At 44.0% G+C, this 17,995-nt stretch overlaps 1 protein-coding gene across 3 annotated transcripts in view; it reads left to right on the plus strand.

Moving 5' to 3' along the window:
- NALCN (sodium leak channel, non-selective) overlaps positions 1–17,995 on the plus strand; it is a 511,286-nt gene that overhangs the window by 19,521 nt on the left and 473,770 nt on the right. The window contains exon 2 of one of the 3 annotated variants that reach the window (XM_083168621.1): positions 7,979–8,192. The exons of 1 other annotated variant lie outside the window; for it this stretch is intronic. In XM_083168621.1, coding sequence (XP_083024747.1) covers positions 8,190–8,192 — 3 coding nt within the window. In that variant the 5' untranslated portion in view covers positions 7,979–8,189. The remainder of the gene's footprint in view (positions 1–7,978; positions 8,193–17,995) is intronic. One more of the 3 variants, XM_083168622.1, reaches the window with a different exon arrangement.

Here is a 17,995-nt window from a genome sequence, read left to right on the forward strand (position 1 = left end):
TTCTACTAGGTGGTCAAATGCTACAATGAGGAGACAGACATCTCCATGTCATTGGGTTGGAAGGGCTCAAGGGAACAACTTATTTAGTGGATACTGCTTCCTATGGCTCCTCTCTAATCACAGTTTCTGCTTGGGAATATCCTTACATTATGCAATTTTACACTAACAATCTTTGGCAAATCTTACAAAATTTGTAACAGCTTTTTTCAAATGGCAGAACAGTTCCCAAAGAGTGGGACTGTCCCAGTTTTGACAAAATCAGAATAACTTGGAGGTATGCGTTAGGCTGGAAACTTTGGCTATGTTCATTATTAGGCTTTTGAGTTTTAAGGCCATGCAAGAGATCCTTTTTATTTCTCTTGTTTTGTACTGTATATTTTTTTGCTGAGTACAAATTCATCTGCACAAACCTGTTTCGCTTTGCTGCTAAATCCTGGCAAATATTTGATGCAAAATTAGCTCATCTACTGTATAGGCCATGGGTCCTCAAACTGCGGCCCGCCAGATGTTGTGAAACTACAAATCCCAGCATGCCTTGCCACAGTTTTAACACTCCCTTATAGCAAAACTGTGGCAAGGCATGCTGGGATTTGTAGTTTCACAACATCTGGAGGGCCGCAGTTTGAGGACCCATGGTATAGGCCATTAAGGCTCTTAATTGATTTGTTGTGCCCAGTGAAGATGTTCCTTTATAAAATGATCCTACCTTTGCATCCAACATACTATATTGGCTCAAATAAGTTTGCAAGATCTAGCCAGTAGCGAGAATTTGTCGACCGCTCAATATAAATTCTGCAATTTTCAAGTCAAAACCAGCCAGGGAACCTGGCATTCTGCTTTAAATCTACGATATGCATTGGCAATTCTTGCTTCTGCACTAATCTCACAGGTTATCGTACCTGTACATGATACCTGTTTTTTTTTGCAAGTGATCACAGGATTGTGTTTGGATCTATGATTTGGCAGCTTGCAGGTTGTAGTGTTGGAGTGTTCACTGCTGCTAGCAGAGCAGTTCTTAGCAGGTTCTTCAATTACCTACCACTGCCCATCATCCTACTGACCCTGCTTTGCATGGGAATTCAATTATTTTGGGCATTGCAATACAATTATTATTGGGCACCTGACTGGGTAAGTCAATTGTTCCAGGCACCTGTTCATTATAATGGACGTTGTACCTAAATGGACTGGGTTTATCTGTATATAGCGGCTAAATCCATTTAGTTCCATTTATTGCACCCTAACCTCTGTTTGGGCACCCAAACCATGGACTTTTCACACATTTCTTCTCGCCACCTCAAGAGACTGTGCGAGGAAATCTGTCCATCTGAACATAGTAACAATTTAATCGCTTAGGCAGCACCGTATAGTGGCTGCTGCAGGAAAAACAACTGAAGAACCCCCCCCCCCCCCTATATATTTTCATACCACCTGTAAACCATCATAACACTTTCTTAACCACCTACTCAAAATTCCAAAGGCTAAATATATTGCTAATGGCACTATATTGGAAAATTCAGAGGAGGAAAGGGATTGGGTGCTGGATGACTAGCCGACAGGGGGGATCCCGACGGTCAGTATCCCGACATCGGAATCCCGACTGCCGGTGCTCCAACAGAGGAATCCCGACTCACAGGGGCTATTCTCCCTCGTGGGGGTCATGACCCCCATAGAGGGAAAATAGAACCTGTGATGAGTGAAGTGAGCCACTGAGCCCGGAGCGTGGCGAGCGCAGCGAACCTGCAAAGTGCTTCTTTGTGCTCACCCCCTGTTGGAGCACCAGCAGTCAGGATTTTGATGTCAGGATACTACCATCGGGATCCCCCCTGTCGGACCACCGTACTACACCCAAAGGATCTAGGAGTCACTATTTCAGGTGACTTAAAAGCAGGTAAGCAGTGCAACAAAATAATGAGGAAGGCAAGTCAGATGTGGTTGCATACGGAGAGGAATCAGCAGAAGAAACAAATAAGCAATAATGCCACAGTATAGGTAATTGGTATGACCTCATCTAGGGCCTTATTTTAGTTCACACTTTCTGACAAAATCCTTCTTAGATGGACAAAACCATGGCCCTTATTCTGGTTGGTGCGGCCGGAGCCGCATATGCGGCTCCGACCGTGCAGGCAACTCCCCGCCTTCCATACGGATCGCCACGGCCGTCCGTACGCGGATATGTGGCGATCCGCATGAAATTGGACGGGGATACGCCTCCTCCATGGTGGGAGCAGCCCCTGCATTCGATGGTCGCCGAACATCGAATGCAGGGCCGCACGCTCCACCAGGTCCCGCAACACAAGACCACACGGACACTTGTCCGTGTGAAATCTTGTATGGGGGCGGGCAGCTGACATCCGGCGATGTCAGATGCCCGCCCCGTACCCACGCGTCACGGCCTCATTACCATGCATACGCCCCGCGTTTGCATGGGAACGCCCATGAAACGCGGGGCGTATGCATAGGGTAATGAGGATAAGTAGCCCCTCACGCCCCTCTACGCCCCCTGTGCGGCGTATAGAGAATCCTTGCGGCGAAATCGCCTGCACATGCGCAGAGTGACCTCTGCACATGCGCAGAAGATAAACATCGGCGGCCCGTACGCAAGCGGGAATATCCGCACCAACCAGAATAAGGGCCCATGTGCACTGCAGGGGGACAGATGTAAAATGTGCAGAGAGAATTAGATTTGGGTGAGTTATTTTGTTTCTGTGCAGGGTAAATACTGGCTGCTTTATTTTTACACTGCAATATAGATCTCACTTTGAAGTAAAACCCCACCCAAATCTAATTCTCTCTGCACAAGTTACATCTGCCTCACCTGCAGTGCACATGGTTTTGTCCATCTAAGAAGAAATTTGTCAGAAAGAGTGAACCAAAATAAGGCCCCTAGACCTTATCATGCGCACAGTGTCTACAGTGGCAAAACAGTGGAGTGGCCTCACAGAATGACACGATTTGTAAGCCACACCACTTGTCCCCAGGCCATGGCTCAAAATTTTGGGTGCATCAGAGGAGTTCATAAAGTTGGGAGGTAAGCACACCTATCTGTAGGTCCAACCTCTGAGCGGCAGGCAGGAGATTTAAAAACAAATTCTAAAGAATAGGCGGCCGCTGATGGCTGAGAGAGCTTTCTCAACCAATCAGGGGCTGCCCATTCTTTTGAATGTTTTTTTGATTTCTTCTGATCACCGACGCTGCAGCTCCCCGGGAGTCTTTACATGCGATAAATGTAACATCAAGTGCCAAATTGCATGTGAGCCTCCCAGGAAGCTGCCGGGTGGCTCATAAGGGAATTGGATGCGACTTTTCCCCTCGGAGAAGTTGCATAGTGTATGGGGGCTTTTAGACAGTAGAACAATTGAAAGATGCATGTGATAGACAAATGGATATCCTTACAATGAAATAAGGATGAAATAAGGTTTGAGGTAATAAGGTTAAGAAAAGGGGCAGACTATGGGCTAAATGGTTCTTATCTGCTGTCAAATTCTATGTTTATGTTACTTTACTAGACACCTGCTGCACTAATGTGACAACTGGCTAAGTTCTGCCTTATTCTTAGAAGATTAGAAATGAAATCCTTTTCAGGACACTTTGTTTCAATGCTGCAGGCACAGTGACACACGCAATATACTTTAGTACAGGCCGTGCCTCATGAAGACACTGAAGTAATTGCATGTATTTGAGGATTTGGCAGAAAATCTATCAATTTCCACCTAACAAGAAAAACAAGCACACTAAGTGAAATGTTATTCATTTAAAGCTATGGCTTTCAACTGAAGCTTTTGAATAAAGAGAATGTACTTTTAGATAACTCCAAGTTGCCCACATTCCATGCTACGTATCTAAATATGTGGTGAAATGTTAACTTGAACTAAATTTTGACACCCTGTGCACATTTATAGAGCAGAAAACAAATGTGCCTCAGAAGTTCATTTTATTTTGAGCTCATGTGTATATTTGTTCTTCAGGATGATGGGTTAGTCGCTGTACCCAAGGGAAAGTGAAGGACATCTCACCCCCCGTCTACACTTACTGTGATACCACACAGGGATAGATGTTTTAGTGGCAAATATCATGCAGCTATAGCACTTCCTGCTTTGTCCATACTTGTCTACTTTTGAAAACTAGTTTCAGGGAGATTATAGTTGGTAGTAGAATTTTGCACGGAACCCCATTGAGGAGGCATGTCATGTTCCACCCAAAGGGCGTGTCTAGTTCCATATATGAAGAGATTGTGAACGTGGCACCTAGAAGCATGGGTGTGTACATCTGAGAGGAATCTTTTAAAATGACTTAAATCCAAATGTAGATGAGCCCTCTAAGCAATTAGTAAGAGCTACTATACTTGGTAAAGTGCTGGGAAATGGTGCTGATGATTCAATGTAAATGTATCTATCTCTCATTCCTTTTTCCCCAAAAAATATAACAGTGTAATGTGGGCTAGATGAAATGAGGGAGATTGCTAGACTAATCAGGGAGAGAGGGAGATTGCTGCTATTTCAGGGAGTCTCCTGCAGAATGCAGGAGGGTAGGCAACTATGGCTTTGTCTCATTACTGAGACAAAGACTAAAAGTTTGGGATGCACAAAGTCGGGACTGGAAGAAGTTCCACACAAGTAAAAGGTCAACAGATGACAAGGTGGTCATGAGTTTTTCACCTGGGCACCTGTATCACATCCCCTCACTTTGCTCTCCATGCTTTGGTCGCACTATTATATTCTGTCCACGTGGATAGATAAGTATGGAAATCTGTCTTTTGGGGGGTGGGGGGGGGGGGGGGGGCATGAAAAACGAATTTCAACCATTTTCATGTCGGCCTTTTCCACGTCAATCTATTGATTGTGTCGACCTAATGAAGGTCAACCTTTTTCATGCGTCGACCTGGTGGCTATCGATCAGTAGTTGTCGACCTATTGACTGGAGCTAATTACTATAGACCACATCCCTTTAATGCGACAAAGAATCAAAATATAAAGAACAGTTGGTTCCCTTCTACCTCATAGCGTCTCGGGTGCATTGTTCACCTACTGCTTGTTGACCTTTTGACCATGTTGACAAAATGTAGTTGACCTATTGTCCATCAGCCATCTGGATACCAATAGTGTCTCTCCAGCTCCCACCCCCTTCAGTCTCTCCAGACTCCACTGTGTCTCTCTAGTGCCAGCCTTCCAGTGCCTCTCCAGCTCCCTCCTCCACATCCAAGGACAGCTGAAAGTCACTTACCTTCTTCTGTGTCATCTGGTTGCTCTTTTTCCTATGCATGTTCCTTTTTGATCTGCTGTTCCTCTGCCTTTCTGTTTTGTGGCATGTATCTTGACATCACTTAATAAACAAGATAAAATATCTACATGACTACGCCCTGCTCATTACTGCAATGGCGCAGGTAGTTATTAGAAACCAACTTGCCCCTTGTACCCCTCTGTTACCAAGCCTGCTTACACTCCGATTAGAGTGACAGTGCAAACTGCTGTGCCTGCTTTTCCCATCTACTTTTGATCCAGCTATATTATGGACCACATTCTGAGAATATAGGATTTCAGAGACATGCCCTGAAACAGGTGCGACATGGCTGCATTTTTGCCTCCAATCCCTTTGATCAGTTCCTGATTGTCAGTCATTTTGCGAAGGTATCGATTATTGCACTGCTCCATGAACAACAACATTGCCTTGTTGTCTCAAAATTTGCACATCTTAGAGCCATCAGTAAAGTTAGCCTTGTTATACAGTAGGCCAAACATTCAAATATATAACAGATACACAAACTTGCTGGTTATGTGGAACTGGCCTGGCTCCCTAATCCCTAATTCCTTGAACTCAAAAGATTATTGAATACAATACATTCAATGGGCAGTCATAGTAGTCTCTCCATTGCTCCATATACCTTTGCATGGGTCGCGAAAGCAGTAGTATCCCATCTAAAACTTCAAATGGTGTACTGCATAATTTACTTAATGTAAACTTTTTTAGGGCAACGAGATACCAATGTTCTGGAAAAGCACAGAAATGTAACATAATCGGCTATTGTTTTAACAGCCTGTGAATTGCAGACATCCACAAGATTTTGGTGATTAAGCCACTGGAATTAAAGCAAAAATATCAGTGAAAACCACCCTGGGTTTGCTTTTTAAATTATTGGCATTCCAAATATATGAAAACATTTGAGTGCCTGCAATGAATTTGGCAGCAGTACGGGATGCCGGCCGAAGTCAGACTTTTTTTTTAAAGGGGCAACCACTTAGAAGGCAAAACCATGCCTTGTAAGTGATTGCCCCTTTAAAAAATATCTGAGTTCTGCCGGCATCCCACACTGCCGCTCAACTCAGTAGCACTACATTCAGCCCTGGAGATCATCACAAACAAACCAGAGTAGTTTGGATCACTCTTAAGATTTCTGGTTTTCGATAGATTCTTTTGCCCTGGCTGTGCTATGCCTGGAAGTTCAAACATAAATTCAGTGAGAGATAAATTATATTTTTACATTTTTTGCAAGGGTCATAATGGAAAGTATTGCCATGTCCCCATGTTTTCAGCTCAAGTGGTTTTTCTTGGTTAAACGATATTTCCCTGATCCAAAAATAAATTTGAAAGTTGTCTCCTATAAGGCAGATGTACTAAGATTTGGCAAGTGATAAAGTGGAGAAAGATAAAGTACCAATCAGCTCCTAATTGACACAGACTTTGTTTGAAATATTACAGTTAAGAGCTGATTAATTGGTTGTTTATCTCTCTCCAAGGCTTAGTAATTCTGCCCCTGGGTCAGTTTTCACTGTCCTCCACTAAAACCTTTTAGACCCCCTTATTTTTAATAAATCAAGGATGGTTCTTCCCAGGACAGCCATTCCTGATTTTAACAGAAAGGAGGGTTCTTTGTCAATGACTTTATGCAGGGAAAATTTGGACATTTGGATTTGTGTAATTCAAAGGGACATTCTACTAATGGCGATACCTTTGCATGAAGAGTTGAAGAGCTCCTCTTGCAATGGCTTTGGGAAGTACAGCACTGCCCTGAGAGTGCTATTGCTCTAACTTCAGGTTGCCATTCTAGACACCATGCAGGTCACATGCAGGTACCTCCATGCAAGTCACACGCAGGTGCTGCCCCCATGGTCCTGCAACATGTGCAATGGCATCACTTGCACAAACTAGCTATGACCCTAGTTGGTTCACTTTGCTAGTATATAAGATGTGCCTTTATATTAATGTTTGCACTTAATGAAGTATTTGAACCACAATTTACAGTATACAGTAATGTCTGTGCCACAACCACAAAAGTCTACAGTACAGTAGCTAAAAGTTGCCAGATGAGTGGAAGATATTTCCAAACCTTTGCTAATCACACATATTATCTAAGCCATGGAAATGTGATTTGTGCCTTTGCCAAGATACATTCTAATTGCTACTCTAGTAAAATTGGTTAGAGGGCTTTCTGTGTTAATTACATATTTTTACCAATAACAACACGCTAACACAAAGAATACAGTGTTATACAGCGTAACAGCTTGATAAACAGCTGTGGTTGTAAATAGTACTTGGGGTATAGTAACAACAGAAATGACAAATGAAAAAAATGGGAAAATCAATCTAGTTTGTCAGGTAAATAATGCAATATACATCACCTATAGTAAGTGAATCAGACACTAGTGGGGATTTCCCTACTAAATCTATATGCATGTTAAATAGTTTATTTAGTTGTATTAGGTGGTAACAAAACAAAGCAATAAAAACTGTGATGAAATATAACCTGACAACCTTAGATTAGTCGGAGGGGCTTATTGAGCATCACCGCCATAATGTACAGTAAGAGCCTAGACAAAATGGAAGTACCATAGATTGATATCATTGTAATGTCACCTGTACTGCTTGTCAGAGTTCCTGGTGCTTGCCATTTCACCCTATGTACATGTTGGGAGGGACAGGTGGTTATGGTTGTTGTTGATGTTTGTTGTTTTATACCTGGTCATTGTGTTGCCTGTGGTGGTAGGCTACGTTTAATTGGGAGGTCATCGGCACCCTGTGAACATTGCCCACTCCCTACCTTCATGTCAGCTGCAGAGCATGGAACTGGGCTGGCTGCCCCTTCTGTAATCTTACAACAACTTCAAGGCACCCCAGGAAGAAGCCAGAGAGAGGCAGACGGACTTGCATACAATAAGAGGAAAAGATAGAGAAGAGCAACAGAGACTCAAAGAGGCATGGTATGTGCTGTTGTATGTTTATGTGTAGTGCCTTCAAGTTTTTTAAATTTGTGATTCCTTGCAAAGTATTTGGTGCCACACTTTGTTCCCAGAAAAAGGCAGTTTTCCATACTTAACTATCCAGCTCCTTTACTGCTGTACATACTTTATTTTTTTCATCAAATGAAGTGGGATAAGTGGCTTTTTTGGTTCATGATTTGTAGGTTAGTCATGAGAGATTAAAGATGTGTCCTTTTATACTGTGGCTCAAGTGACACCAAAAAGCGCCCTCACTACCACAGGCCCTGGATGACTCATCTGTAGTGCGTTATGCAACTTTGCATGTGTATTGTACTGTTTGCGGTGCGATTAAAGGGGAAGTCTAGCTTCTCTGGTACACTGTGAATGGCTTTTTGGGTATGGGTCATAGGGTTGACATTAATTATGATGACAGTCAACAGATTGACCACTATCGATGGACAACCAACAGGTTGACACATGAAAAAGGTTGACATGCATTTGGTCAACATGGTCAGAATGTCGACACAAGCAGTAAGTGGACATGAAAAAGGCCAGCATGAGTTTTTCAAATTTATGTTGTCTATGTCGACTAATCAACATGGACACTGTGTGAGTGTACCACGTTCCCTCGCATGGCTTGCTCGCTCACTATGCTTTGTGCACACTATTATATTCTCCCTCTATGTCCACGTGGATAGTTAAATATGGAAAACTGCCCTTTGTGGGGGAAAAGCATGAAAAACTAATTTCAACCTTTTTCATGCCGATCTATTGTTTATATCGGCCTTTTGACCATGTCAACCTAATGCACATCAACCTTTTCCATGTGTCCACCTGTTGACTGTCGACCAATAGTGGTCGACCTATTGACTGTCGACTGAGTTACTATCGACCACATAACTTTGCTGCCACTACTAAAGGGCCCCTTACACTTGTGAGATTTTGTGAGATTTGACCCAATTCAGGTGGATATGATGTGCCTGATGTGTAGGACACAATGCTCAATTCTTTGCCATTGGGTATAACCAAGAGATTGTAAGAGATTGATCCTCCTGCACATACAGTAGGATAAATCTGGAGTCAATCAGGTCCAATTTTTTGAACAATAAGTTGAACAAGTGTAGGGGGCCTTAAGACTCAAAACATAAAGAAATTTTATTTTCCTTCTACCCTATGGTGTAAACAGGCTCAGTGTATGAGGACATATCTGTACCACAAGCAATGTACAGTATGTGTAAATAAATTGGTAATTACAGTTATTGCTTTTTTATTGGTGCCTCATTTTGCATATTGATTTGTAAGTCTTTTTTAAACTGCATGGAAAAGTGGTATTATATTGTTCTTCAGAAAATTCTTATTGTGAAAATGTTTGATTCCAAGTATTGTCTCTAACAAACATCCTGATTACTGCGCGTGTCATTCTGTGCAACAGACAGCTCATGTTGCCCATGAGAATGCCCAAGAAACGCTGGGTGTTCCCAGACCCCACAGCCATCTGCTCCTGACCCGTCCCAATCCCTGCAAATGCCGAAGCCACTCGCAAAGGGGACCTGCACATGCGCATAAAAGACCATATGCATGCGCAGTCCAACCAAAAAATTTGCCCCGTTCCGAAGTGATTAGAATCACCTCCAATATGTCTCACTACATCTTCTTTTATTGGAAGGCCCAATATACTGTACACTGGTCAAAAAATAAAGGGATCTTAAACAACTCAATCTAACTCAATCTAAGTCAATCACACTTCTGTGAAATCAAACTGTGCACTTAGGAAGCAACACGGATTGCCAAACGATTTTGTATGCTGTTGTGCATATGGAATAGACAACAGGTGGAAATTATAGGCAATTAGTAAGACACCCCCAATACAGGAATTGTTTTGCAGGTGGTGACCACAGACCACTTATCAGCTCTTATGCTTTCTGGCTGATGTTTTGGTCACTTTAGAAAGCTGGCGGTGCTTTCACTCTAGTGGTAGCATGAGACCGAGTCTACAACCAACAAAAGTGGCTCAGGTAGTGCAGCTCATCAAGGATGGCAAATCAATGCGAGCTGTGGCAAGAAGGTTTGCTATGTCTGTTAGTGTAGTGTCCGGAGCCAGCAGCAGGACCGCTACCTCCACCATTGTGCAAGGAGGAACAGGAGGAGCACTGCCAGAGCCCTGCAAAATCACCTCCAGCAGGCCATAAATGTGCATGTGTCTACTGAAACGGTCAGAAACAGACTCCATGATGGTGGTATGATGGCCCGATGTCTACAGGTGGGGGTTGTGCTTACAGCCCAATGCCGTGCAAGACGTTTGGCATTTGCCAGAGAACACCAATATTGGCAAGTTCGCCACTGGTGCCCTGTGCTCTTCACAGGTCAAAAAGGTTCACACTGAGCACGTGACAGACGTGACAGAGTCTGGAGATGCCAAGGAGAATATTCTGCTGCTTGCAGCATCCTCCAGCGTGACTGGTTTGGCAGTGGGTCAGTAATGGTGTGGGGTGGCATTTCTTTGGGGACCGCACAGCCCTCCATGTGCTCGCCAGAGGTAGCCTGACTGCCATAAGGTACTGAGATGAGATCCTCAGACCCCTTGTGAGACCATATGCTGGAGCGGTTGGCTCTGGGTTCCTCCTAATGCAAGACAATGCTAGACCTCATGTGGCTGGAGTGTGTCAGCAGTTCCTGCAAGATGAAGGCATTGATGCTATGGACTGGCCCACCCGTTCCCCAGACCTGAATTCAATTGAGCACATCTGGGACATCATGTCTCGCTCCATACACCAATGGCACGTTGCACCATACACTGTACAGGAGTTGGTGGATGCTTTAGTCCAGGTCTAGGAGGAGATCCCTCAGGAGACCATCCGCCACCTCATCAGGAGCATGCCCAGGCCTTGTAGGGAGGTCATACAGGCACGTGGAGGCCACACACACTACTGAGCCTCATTTTGACTTGTTTTAAGGACATCACATCAAAGTTGGATCAGCCTGTAGTGTGTTTTTCCACTTTAATTTTGAATGTGACTCCAAATCCAGACCTCCATTGGTTAATAAATTTGATTTCCAGGGCGTGGCCTGACCGGGACTGGGTGCAGACGGGTTTTAGTGGAGCTCCAGCATATCTGCACTAATTGCCACTTCTATTGCTGGATACCACTGGCTGCTGCCCTTCTGAGCCTGATACCCTACTAGCCAGATGCTGGGGACACTTACCAAGGCAAGCTGTAGAGCCAGGGGAAGCTTCAGGGCGTCTCTGCGGGTTGCAGCCTTCCCCGCTGGAGGTCGGGCCTGGAGTTTGGTGACAGGCCGGGAACCGAGCTCCAGAGCGGTGATAGCGGGTAAACGGACCAGCGGAAGTTACTGCTCCACCCCTATCCCCTCTCCACTGTCTCCCTTCCATCTGAAGACACCTGTGGAAGGTTTCACTACTATTTTGGGGCAGATATTAGTGGAGAGAGATCCCTACAAGCTGCCTTCTCTGAGACACAAGCCTGCAGCACTGTCGACCATCTTGACACAGCTTTCACAGGCTTGGTGTCTCCCTGGCTGGCTAAGAAGGCACATACAGCAGGCTACATCCTTGCATATCTGCACATGCTTTATTCTGACAGTTCTTAAGTCTGTTACTACACTGACTGGATTTATTGTAATAAATCCAGCTTCAGTGGATGACTGTCTGTTAACTCACCATCTCTGCAGCAGCGCAACTAAGTCCTGAATGGGACTTTTATTATATAAATTCGTGGAGTGACTTTGTTTGTGTCAGTGCCCAGTCAATATTGCCCCCCTAAGTGGTCTTGCCCTTTCCACTGCCAGTATGTATCTACTCACTCTAATGGGCCCCTAACTGTCACCATCCTGCAACTTATGGTCTAAGCTGAGCTCTTGTGACTGCCTTGGACTTTTTTATTTGGACTCTTCTTTTTTTTATACAGCAAGCTGAGGCTTCACGGTTATTCCTATAGATGTTTGCTTTATATTTTTGCAGTTCCCCCTGTGCTTTGTTCCTTTCTTGTCATGCCTGCGAAGCAGAGCAAAGTATCCAAGTCAGTCTCGCAGGTGACCTTTTTTATACCATTGCCATGCCACACCGATAATCAGAGAATTGAATCTACATCTGCAATGGGCTCTGAAACCCCTCCTCCTGCAGGCTCCCCCCTGCCTTCACAGCCTTCCCGACTTGGATCTTCTGAAACGGTGGCCGTAGATGACAATGCGGCCTTGACGGTCGGCACCTTAAAGCACCTCCTCACCCAGATCAAAGAGGACATGACAACGGAATTCTGCACCTCATTTCAGGCTTGTCAGAGCTCAATAGATGAGCTGGGGACCAAACAAACACCTTGGAGACCAAGATGGGAGTGGTTGGCTCAAACAACGACCTGATAGACTCTCATGCTGCTCTGGAGGAGAGTTGGCTGCGCTGCAGTATAAAGTAACGGATTTGGAGGACAGATCCCGCAGAAACAATCTTAAACCGAGAGGGGTTCCTGAAAATGTCTCCAACAGTAGTCTTCATGACTTTACACTGGACATCTTTAGGTAGCTCTTGCCGTCGGCTACTGCTTCTGACCTTCTGCTTGACCGCTTCCACAGATTGCCCAAGCCCAGAGGAGCCACAGAAGGTGCCCCAAGAGATGTGCGAATGCGGCGTGCACTTCTTTCACATCAAAGAAGCTCTTCTGAAGGCTGCTAGACCTACATCTGAGATTGTGGTAGCTTTTGGCTCATTCCAGCTCTTTGGGGACTTGTCTCGAGCTACGCTATCCAAACAATGCTCCTTTCAGCCCATAAGGGCCGCACTCCAGAAAGCTAATATTCTGTATAGGTGAGGGTTTCCTACCAGATTGCTTGTATCTCGTGAAGATTGTCTGATGTCGAGGGGGGCATGAAGCTTTTGACCACGTGAAACTTATCTGATGCCCCTTCCGCGTCTTCTCCTTAACATCGACTTCAGCAGGACTGGTCAACGGAGTGATTAGGTTCTCAGGGCTCACTTGATTGCTTTATTACCACTGAGCTACATGTCTCTTGTTATGTTATGTTTATTACTAGCTAAGTAATATACTCTTATCAACTGCCTTACAATACCGTTTGCTTAGGATTTTATCTCTACCCGTTGTTTATTTTTGCTATTTATAGTTTAATATTTATGTTATATTACTTGAATTGCACTGTGATATATTTAAGTTGCGGGGTGGGTGGCCACTACCCCCCTAGGAATGTTGGGTGAGGCACTTTCCTTCTGGTGTCTTACTTCGGTTCTACCTAGAGTCACTGTTGATATGTTTATGTGTAGTTTCCCCTTCTGTCTCTTGTCTCTCCCCCCCCCCTCCTTCCATGTGCCCCGGGTCTGCACCCCCATTATGAATGGTTACGCTGTTCCATTGTCCCTTTTTTTTTCCAGGTTGAGTGATGGTGAATATTGTTTCCTTGAATGTTAAGGGGTTAAAAGAAGTGTAAAATGGCACTAACCTCATTTCACAAATTAAAGGCCGATATAGTTGCTGTACAGGAAACTCACATTATGAAGTCTGCACCTCCTAGGTTTTTTGACAATAGATTCCCCAAAGGCTATGCAGCTAATTTCCCACTTAAAAAAGCAGGTGTGGCAATATTGGTTTCTGCCCGTTGCTCCCTTTCTGTTGACTCCCAACATGTAGACCCGGATGGTAGATACCTCATGTTAGTGGGTAAGCTTGAGGATTCTGAAGTGACACTAGCATCGTGCTACAGGTATGCCTCTAATTCTAATCAAATGCCATTTTGCAGGAAGCTCTGTGCGTTGATTAAGAGTCATGCCAAGGGGGCTATTATGATCCTGGGGGATTTTAATATGGTCCTTGACCCTCTGGTTGATACATCTGGACCCACAGGGCAGCACCTTACTCCTCTCCCGAGCTAGTCCCCCAGTTTTTGCCACCTACTTGGTGAATATGAGTTATACGATGCCTGGCGTGCTAAAAATCCATCCACTCGAGATTACTCTTTCTTTTCCCATCTGCACCAATCAAACTCCAGAATAGACCTAGTGCTGACTGAAAAGTGGACCCTAGCTTCTATTCTCAAAGTCCGCATACTACCTATGTCTTGGTCGGATCATTCTCCTCTATTGGTAAAATGGGATTTGGGTTCCCGTAGAGTATCCCTGGGCCCTTGGCGGTTGGGGAGCTATACTTTATCTAATCCTGAGACCTGTCAGGCCATGCATGATTCCCTGTTAGCTTACAATTCCTCTAATAATCCTGATGAAACCACAGTTTTTAATCACTGGTGCTCTCTCAAAGCTGTGATCCGCGGTTCTGCTATCCAAGTTGCTGCTAGGACGAAATGGGCGTAGTTAATGGAAGCTTGCCAGTCCGAAGCGGATGTTTCTAGACTGGAGGCTGCCCATAAGGCAAACCCATGGGATAGACAACTCCTCGTCTTCTCCTAAAAGCCAGAGAGAAAATGAATACTCTCTCCCTCAGAGAATCTATTCCGCATGAACCAGAGATTCTATGTATTGGGGAACAAAGTGGGACGCCTGTTAGCTAGGAAACTGAGAGGGCACCAGGCTAGAGCTAGAGTTCATCATCTATATAATTCTAGTGGCACTAAGGTTTCTGACCCTTTTGACATTGCAAACACTTTCGCAGATTATTACTCTCAATTATATAATCTTAGCACGGACGTTGACAACCCCAACCTCTCCCTTACGACATTAATCATTTTTTGGCCAGCATATCTCTCCCACGACTAGACTCTGGGACCTGCCTGTCTTGGAGTATTGCTGAGGTAGAGGCAGCCATTGATTATATGCCCAGAGACAAGGCTCCTGGCCCAGACAGGTATCCCTCTAATTCAGTTTTCAGGGAACTCGGTCCTCATTACCCCACACAGTGCATGTTTTGCAGGTAACCCAGCAGGTGCACAGGTGTACTAATTACTCACAGACACATTGTATAAGGTCCGCAGGTGGAGTTAATTATTTTACTTGTGATTCTATGAGAAGACCTGCAAAACATGCACTGCGTGGGGTAATGAGGACGAGTTCCCTGACCACTGCTCTAATATTTATAAATGCTTCAAGCCGATCCTGGCTAAAGGTTTTTAATGAAGCCTCGGATACCGGAAGTTTCTCGAAGGAGATGCTTGAGGCAAGTACAGTTGCAATCCCTAAACCCGGTAAACCTCCTACGGCGATTCAAAACTTCCGCCCTATAGCTCTGTTAAATACTGACCTTAAACCCCCGCTCCCCGTGTGCCCTCATTTATTGTTGCAGATGAAGTTAGATTTTTGCCGGGCAGGCAGGCCCCAGACAACACTCATAGAGTGCACAAAGTGGGCGGCATCCCTCTACCAGTGGGCAGCTATCTGTACACATCACAGCACACCTGTCCCTAGCGCTCAAAAACCCTGCTGGTATTTTCTTGTAACACTCATAGAGTATTCAATATTGTAGAAAGCTATGACTTTAAGTAGACTCCCTGCTGATTCTATCCCTCGATGCCGAAAAGGTGTTTGATAGACTGCACTGGGTATACCTTAGATCTGTGCTGCTTCAGTTTGGCTTTAGTGGCAGATTTAAGGATTCTATCTTCGCTCTCTACTCCACCACATCCGCAAAGGTGGTTGTGAATGGATGTGTATCCTCTAGGTTTGACATAACGAATGGCACTATACAGGGCTGCCCCTTATCCCCGCTTATTTTTGCTCTTGCCAATCAGATCCACTGAGCTTATTTGAGGTCCGATAATAGGTGGAGTATCTAAAAAAATCAGTCTCTTTGCCAACAATATCCTTCTGTGTCTTTTACAACCTGAAGTTTCTTTGCTTGAGCTGCATAGGTTGTTGAAAGACTATTCTATCGTTTCGTATTTTAAACACCTCCAAAACTGAAGCTCTCCCTATCAATGTGCCCCCAGCATTGTTAAGCTACTGAAGGACCAATACCGTTATGCATGGCAATCGAGGTCTATCAAATACTTGGGAGTTCAAGTGACTAGAGACTCTGATATATATGACTGTAATTTTAAACCTTTACTATGTGCATTTGAAAAACTCATAGGCGAATGGGGTTTGCATTAGATTTCCTTGCATGGCCGTATAGCGGTGTTCAAAATGATCCTGCTGCCTAAGCTTATGTATCTTTTCCGAGCCATTCCTAGGATCCCTCCCAAACCACTCCTCTTTAACCTTAATAAATTGTTTGCCCGTTATATTTGGAAAGGGTGTAGACCCCATGGGTGAAATGTAATAGGATGAGAGATTCAGAAAGTGAGAGATTTGGTAAGAAATCTCCAGTTTTTTTTAAAGCGGCAATCATTTACTCTGCACAGCCAGTTTGATTTTGAAATGTAATCATTTACACTTCAAAATAAAACTGGCTGTGCAGAGTAAATTATTGCCGCTTTAAAAAAAACCTGGAGATTTCTTACCAAATCTCTCACTTTCTGAATCTCTCATCCTATTACATTTCACCCCAGATCTCTAAACAGGTATTTATTCTCCCTAAACAAATTGGGGGAGTGGCTTACCCGGATTTGAATGCTTACCAGTCGGCTTGCTTGCTTAGCCAGGCTAGGGATTGGTTTGCTGCTGGCATACCTAAACCCTGGGTGTTAATTGAATTATCCTTTCTACCCAATGGGCCTTATTCAGGTTCATGCGCTTGCATGCACATTCGCAAGCACTCATACAAGAAACAAACACACGCACGCATCCGGCGGAGCCACGCCTATAGTGCTTGCGAAATCCTTTGCACGCAACCATAACAAAAGGGGAGTGGACTTACATTGCACGTACGTAAAACTGTTCGCTTTCGTTTTGAGGCATATATTGGTCTCTACTAAGGATGCTATCAGACAGCTCTGGAAATCACCCTCTGTTTCCGATATACATCATGTTATTAATAAGGTCCATAAACATTTTCTTTTTGAGACGGCTGTAAGTACGCTTCCTCTGCTACATTGATCCATTTCAAATGGCTCAAATGGAGTGACTACAGAGAAAGGCAGGGCATTTCCCTCGTAGACCATGCCCAGTTAGATCTATCTGTGCTGCTGTCACCTACTCACGATGATGATATCTGAGCTGTATATTCTCCTTTCATTTGTATTTCCCCATATCTGTTATGGCTGTGTGTATCGCAAACCTGGAGCACCTACCCCTACCCCTTGTCCCTGTGTCCACATTCCCTTGTGTGTCTGTCTGGTTGTGTTGGTCCTCTTCCTTTTCCCCCTTACTTTATTCTTCTAAATTCAAGTCAAAAGGGTTTTCAGATTTCTTAGACATCGAATTCAGTTGTCTCATTTCTATGTAACTATTTGTTACTGTGTATTGGTTTACTGTGACTTTGCGATAGGAAGGTTGTTCATTCAGCTGCTTGACTTAATTAAAATTTATTTACAAAATTAAATAAATTTGATTTCCATTGATAGTCTTTTGTGATTTTGTTGTCAGCACATTCAATTATGTAAAGAACAAAGTATTTAATAAGAATATTTCATTCATTCAGATCTAGAATGTGTTATGTTAGTGTTCCCTTTTTTTTGAGCAGTGTATAATACAAGACTGTGTTATTTCTGGGAGTTTTCTTCCTGATTGGCTGATCAGCACATCCCTTGCTGCATGGGCACATTTTATTTAATGGATGAAGATATGTCAAAGAGCTTTAATGAGTTAATAGTGGATGGTGTCCCAGATTTAGTAGTTTACTGCACAGCCTTCAAATTAAAACAACATGAGTTTTGCACATCTTTTGCAGGTGACCCATACTTTCCATAGAACACAAATGTTATTTTGCCTTAATCAAATGTAATAAAAACAT

The sequence above is a fragment of the Crinia signifera genome, chromosome 2 (assembly GCF_055691185.1).
Source record: "Crinia signifera chromosome 2, ASM5569118v1, whole genome shotgun sequence".
NCBI classification, from domain to species: Eukaryota; Metazoa; Chordata; class Amphibia; order Anura; family Myobatrachidae; genus Crinia; species Crinia signifera.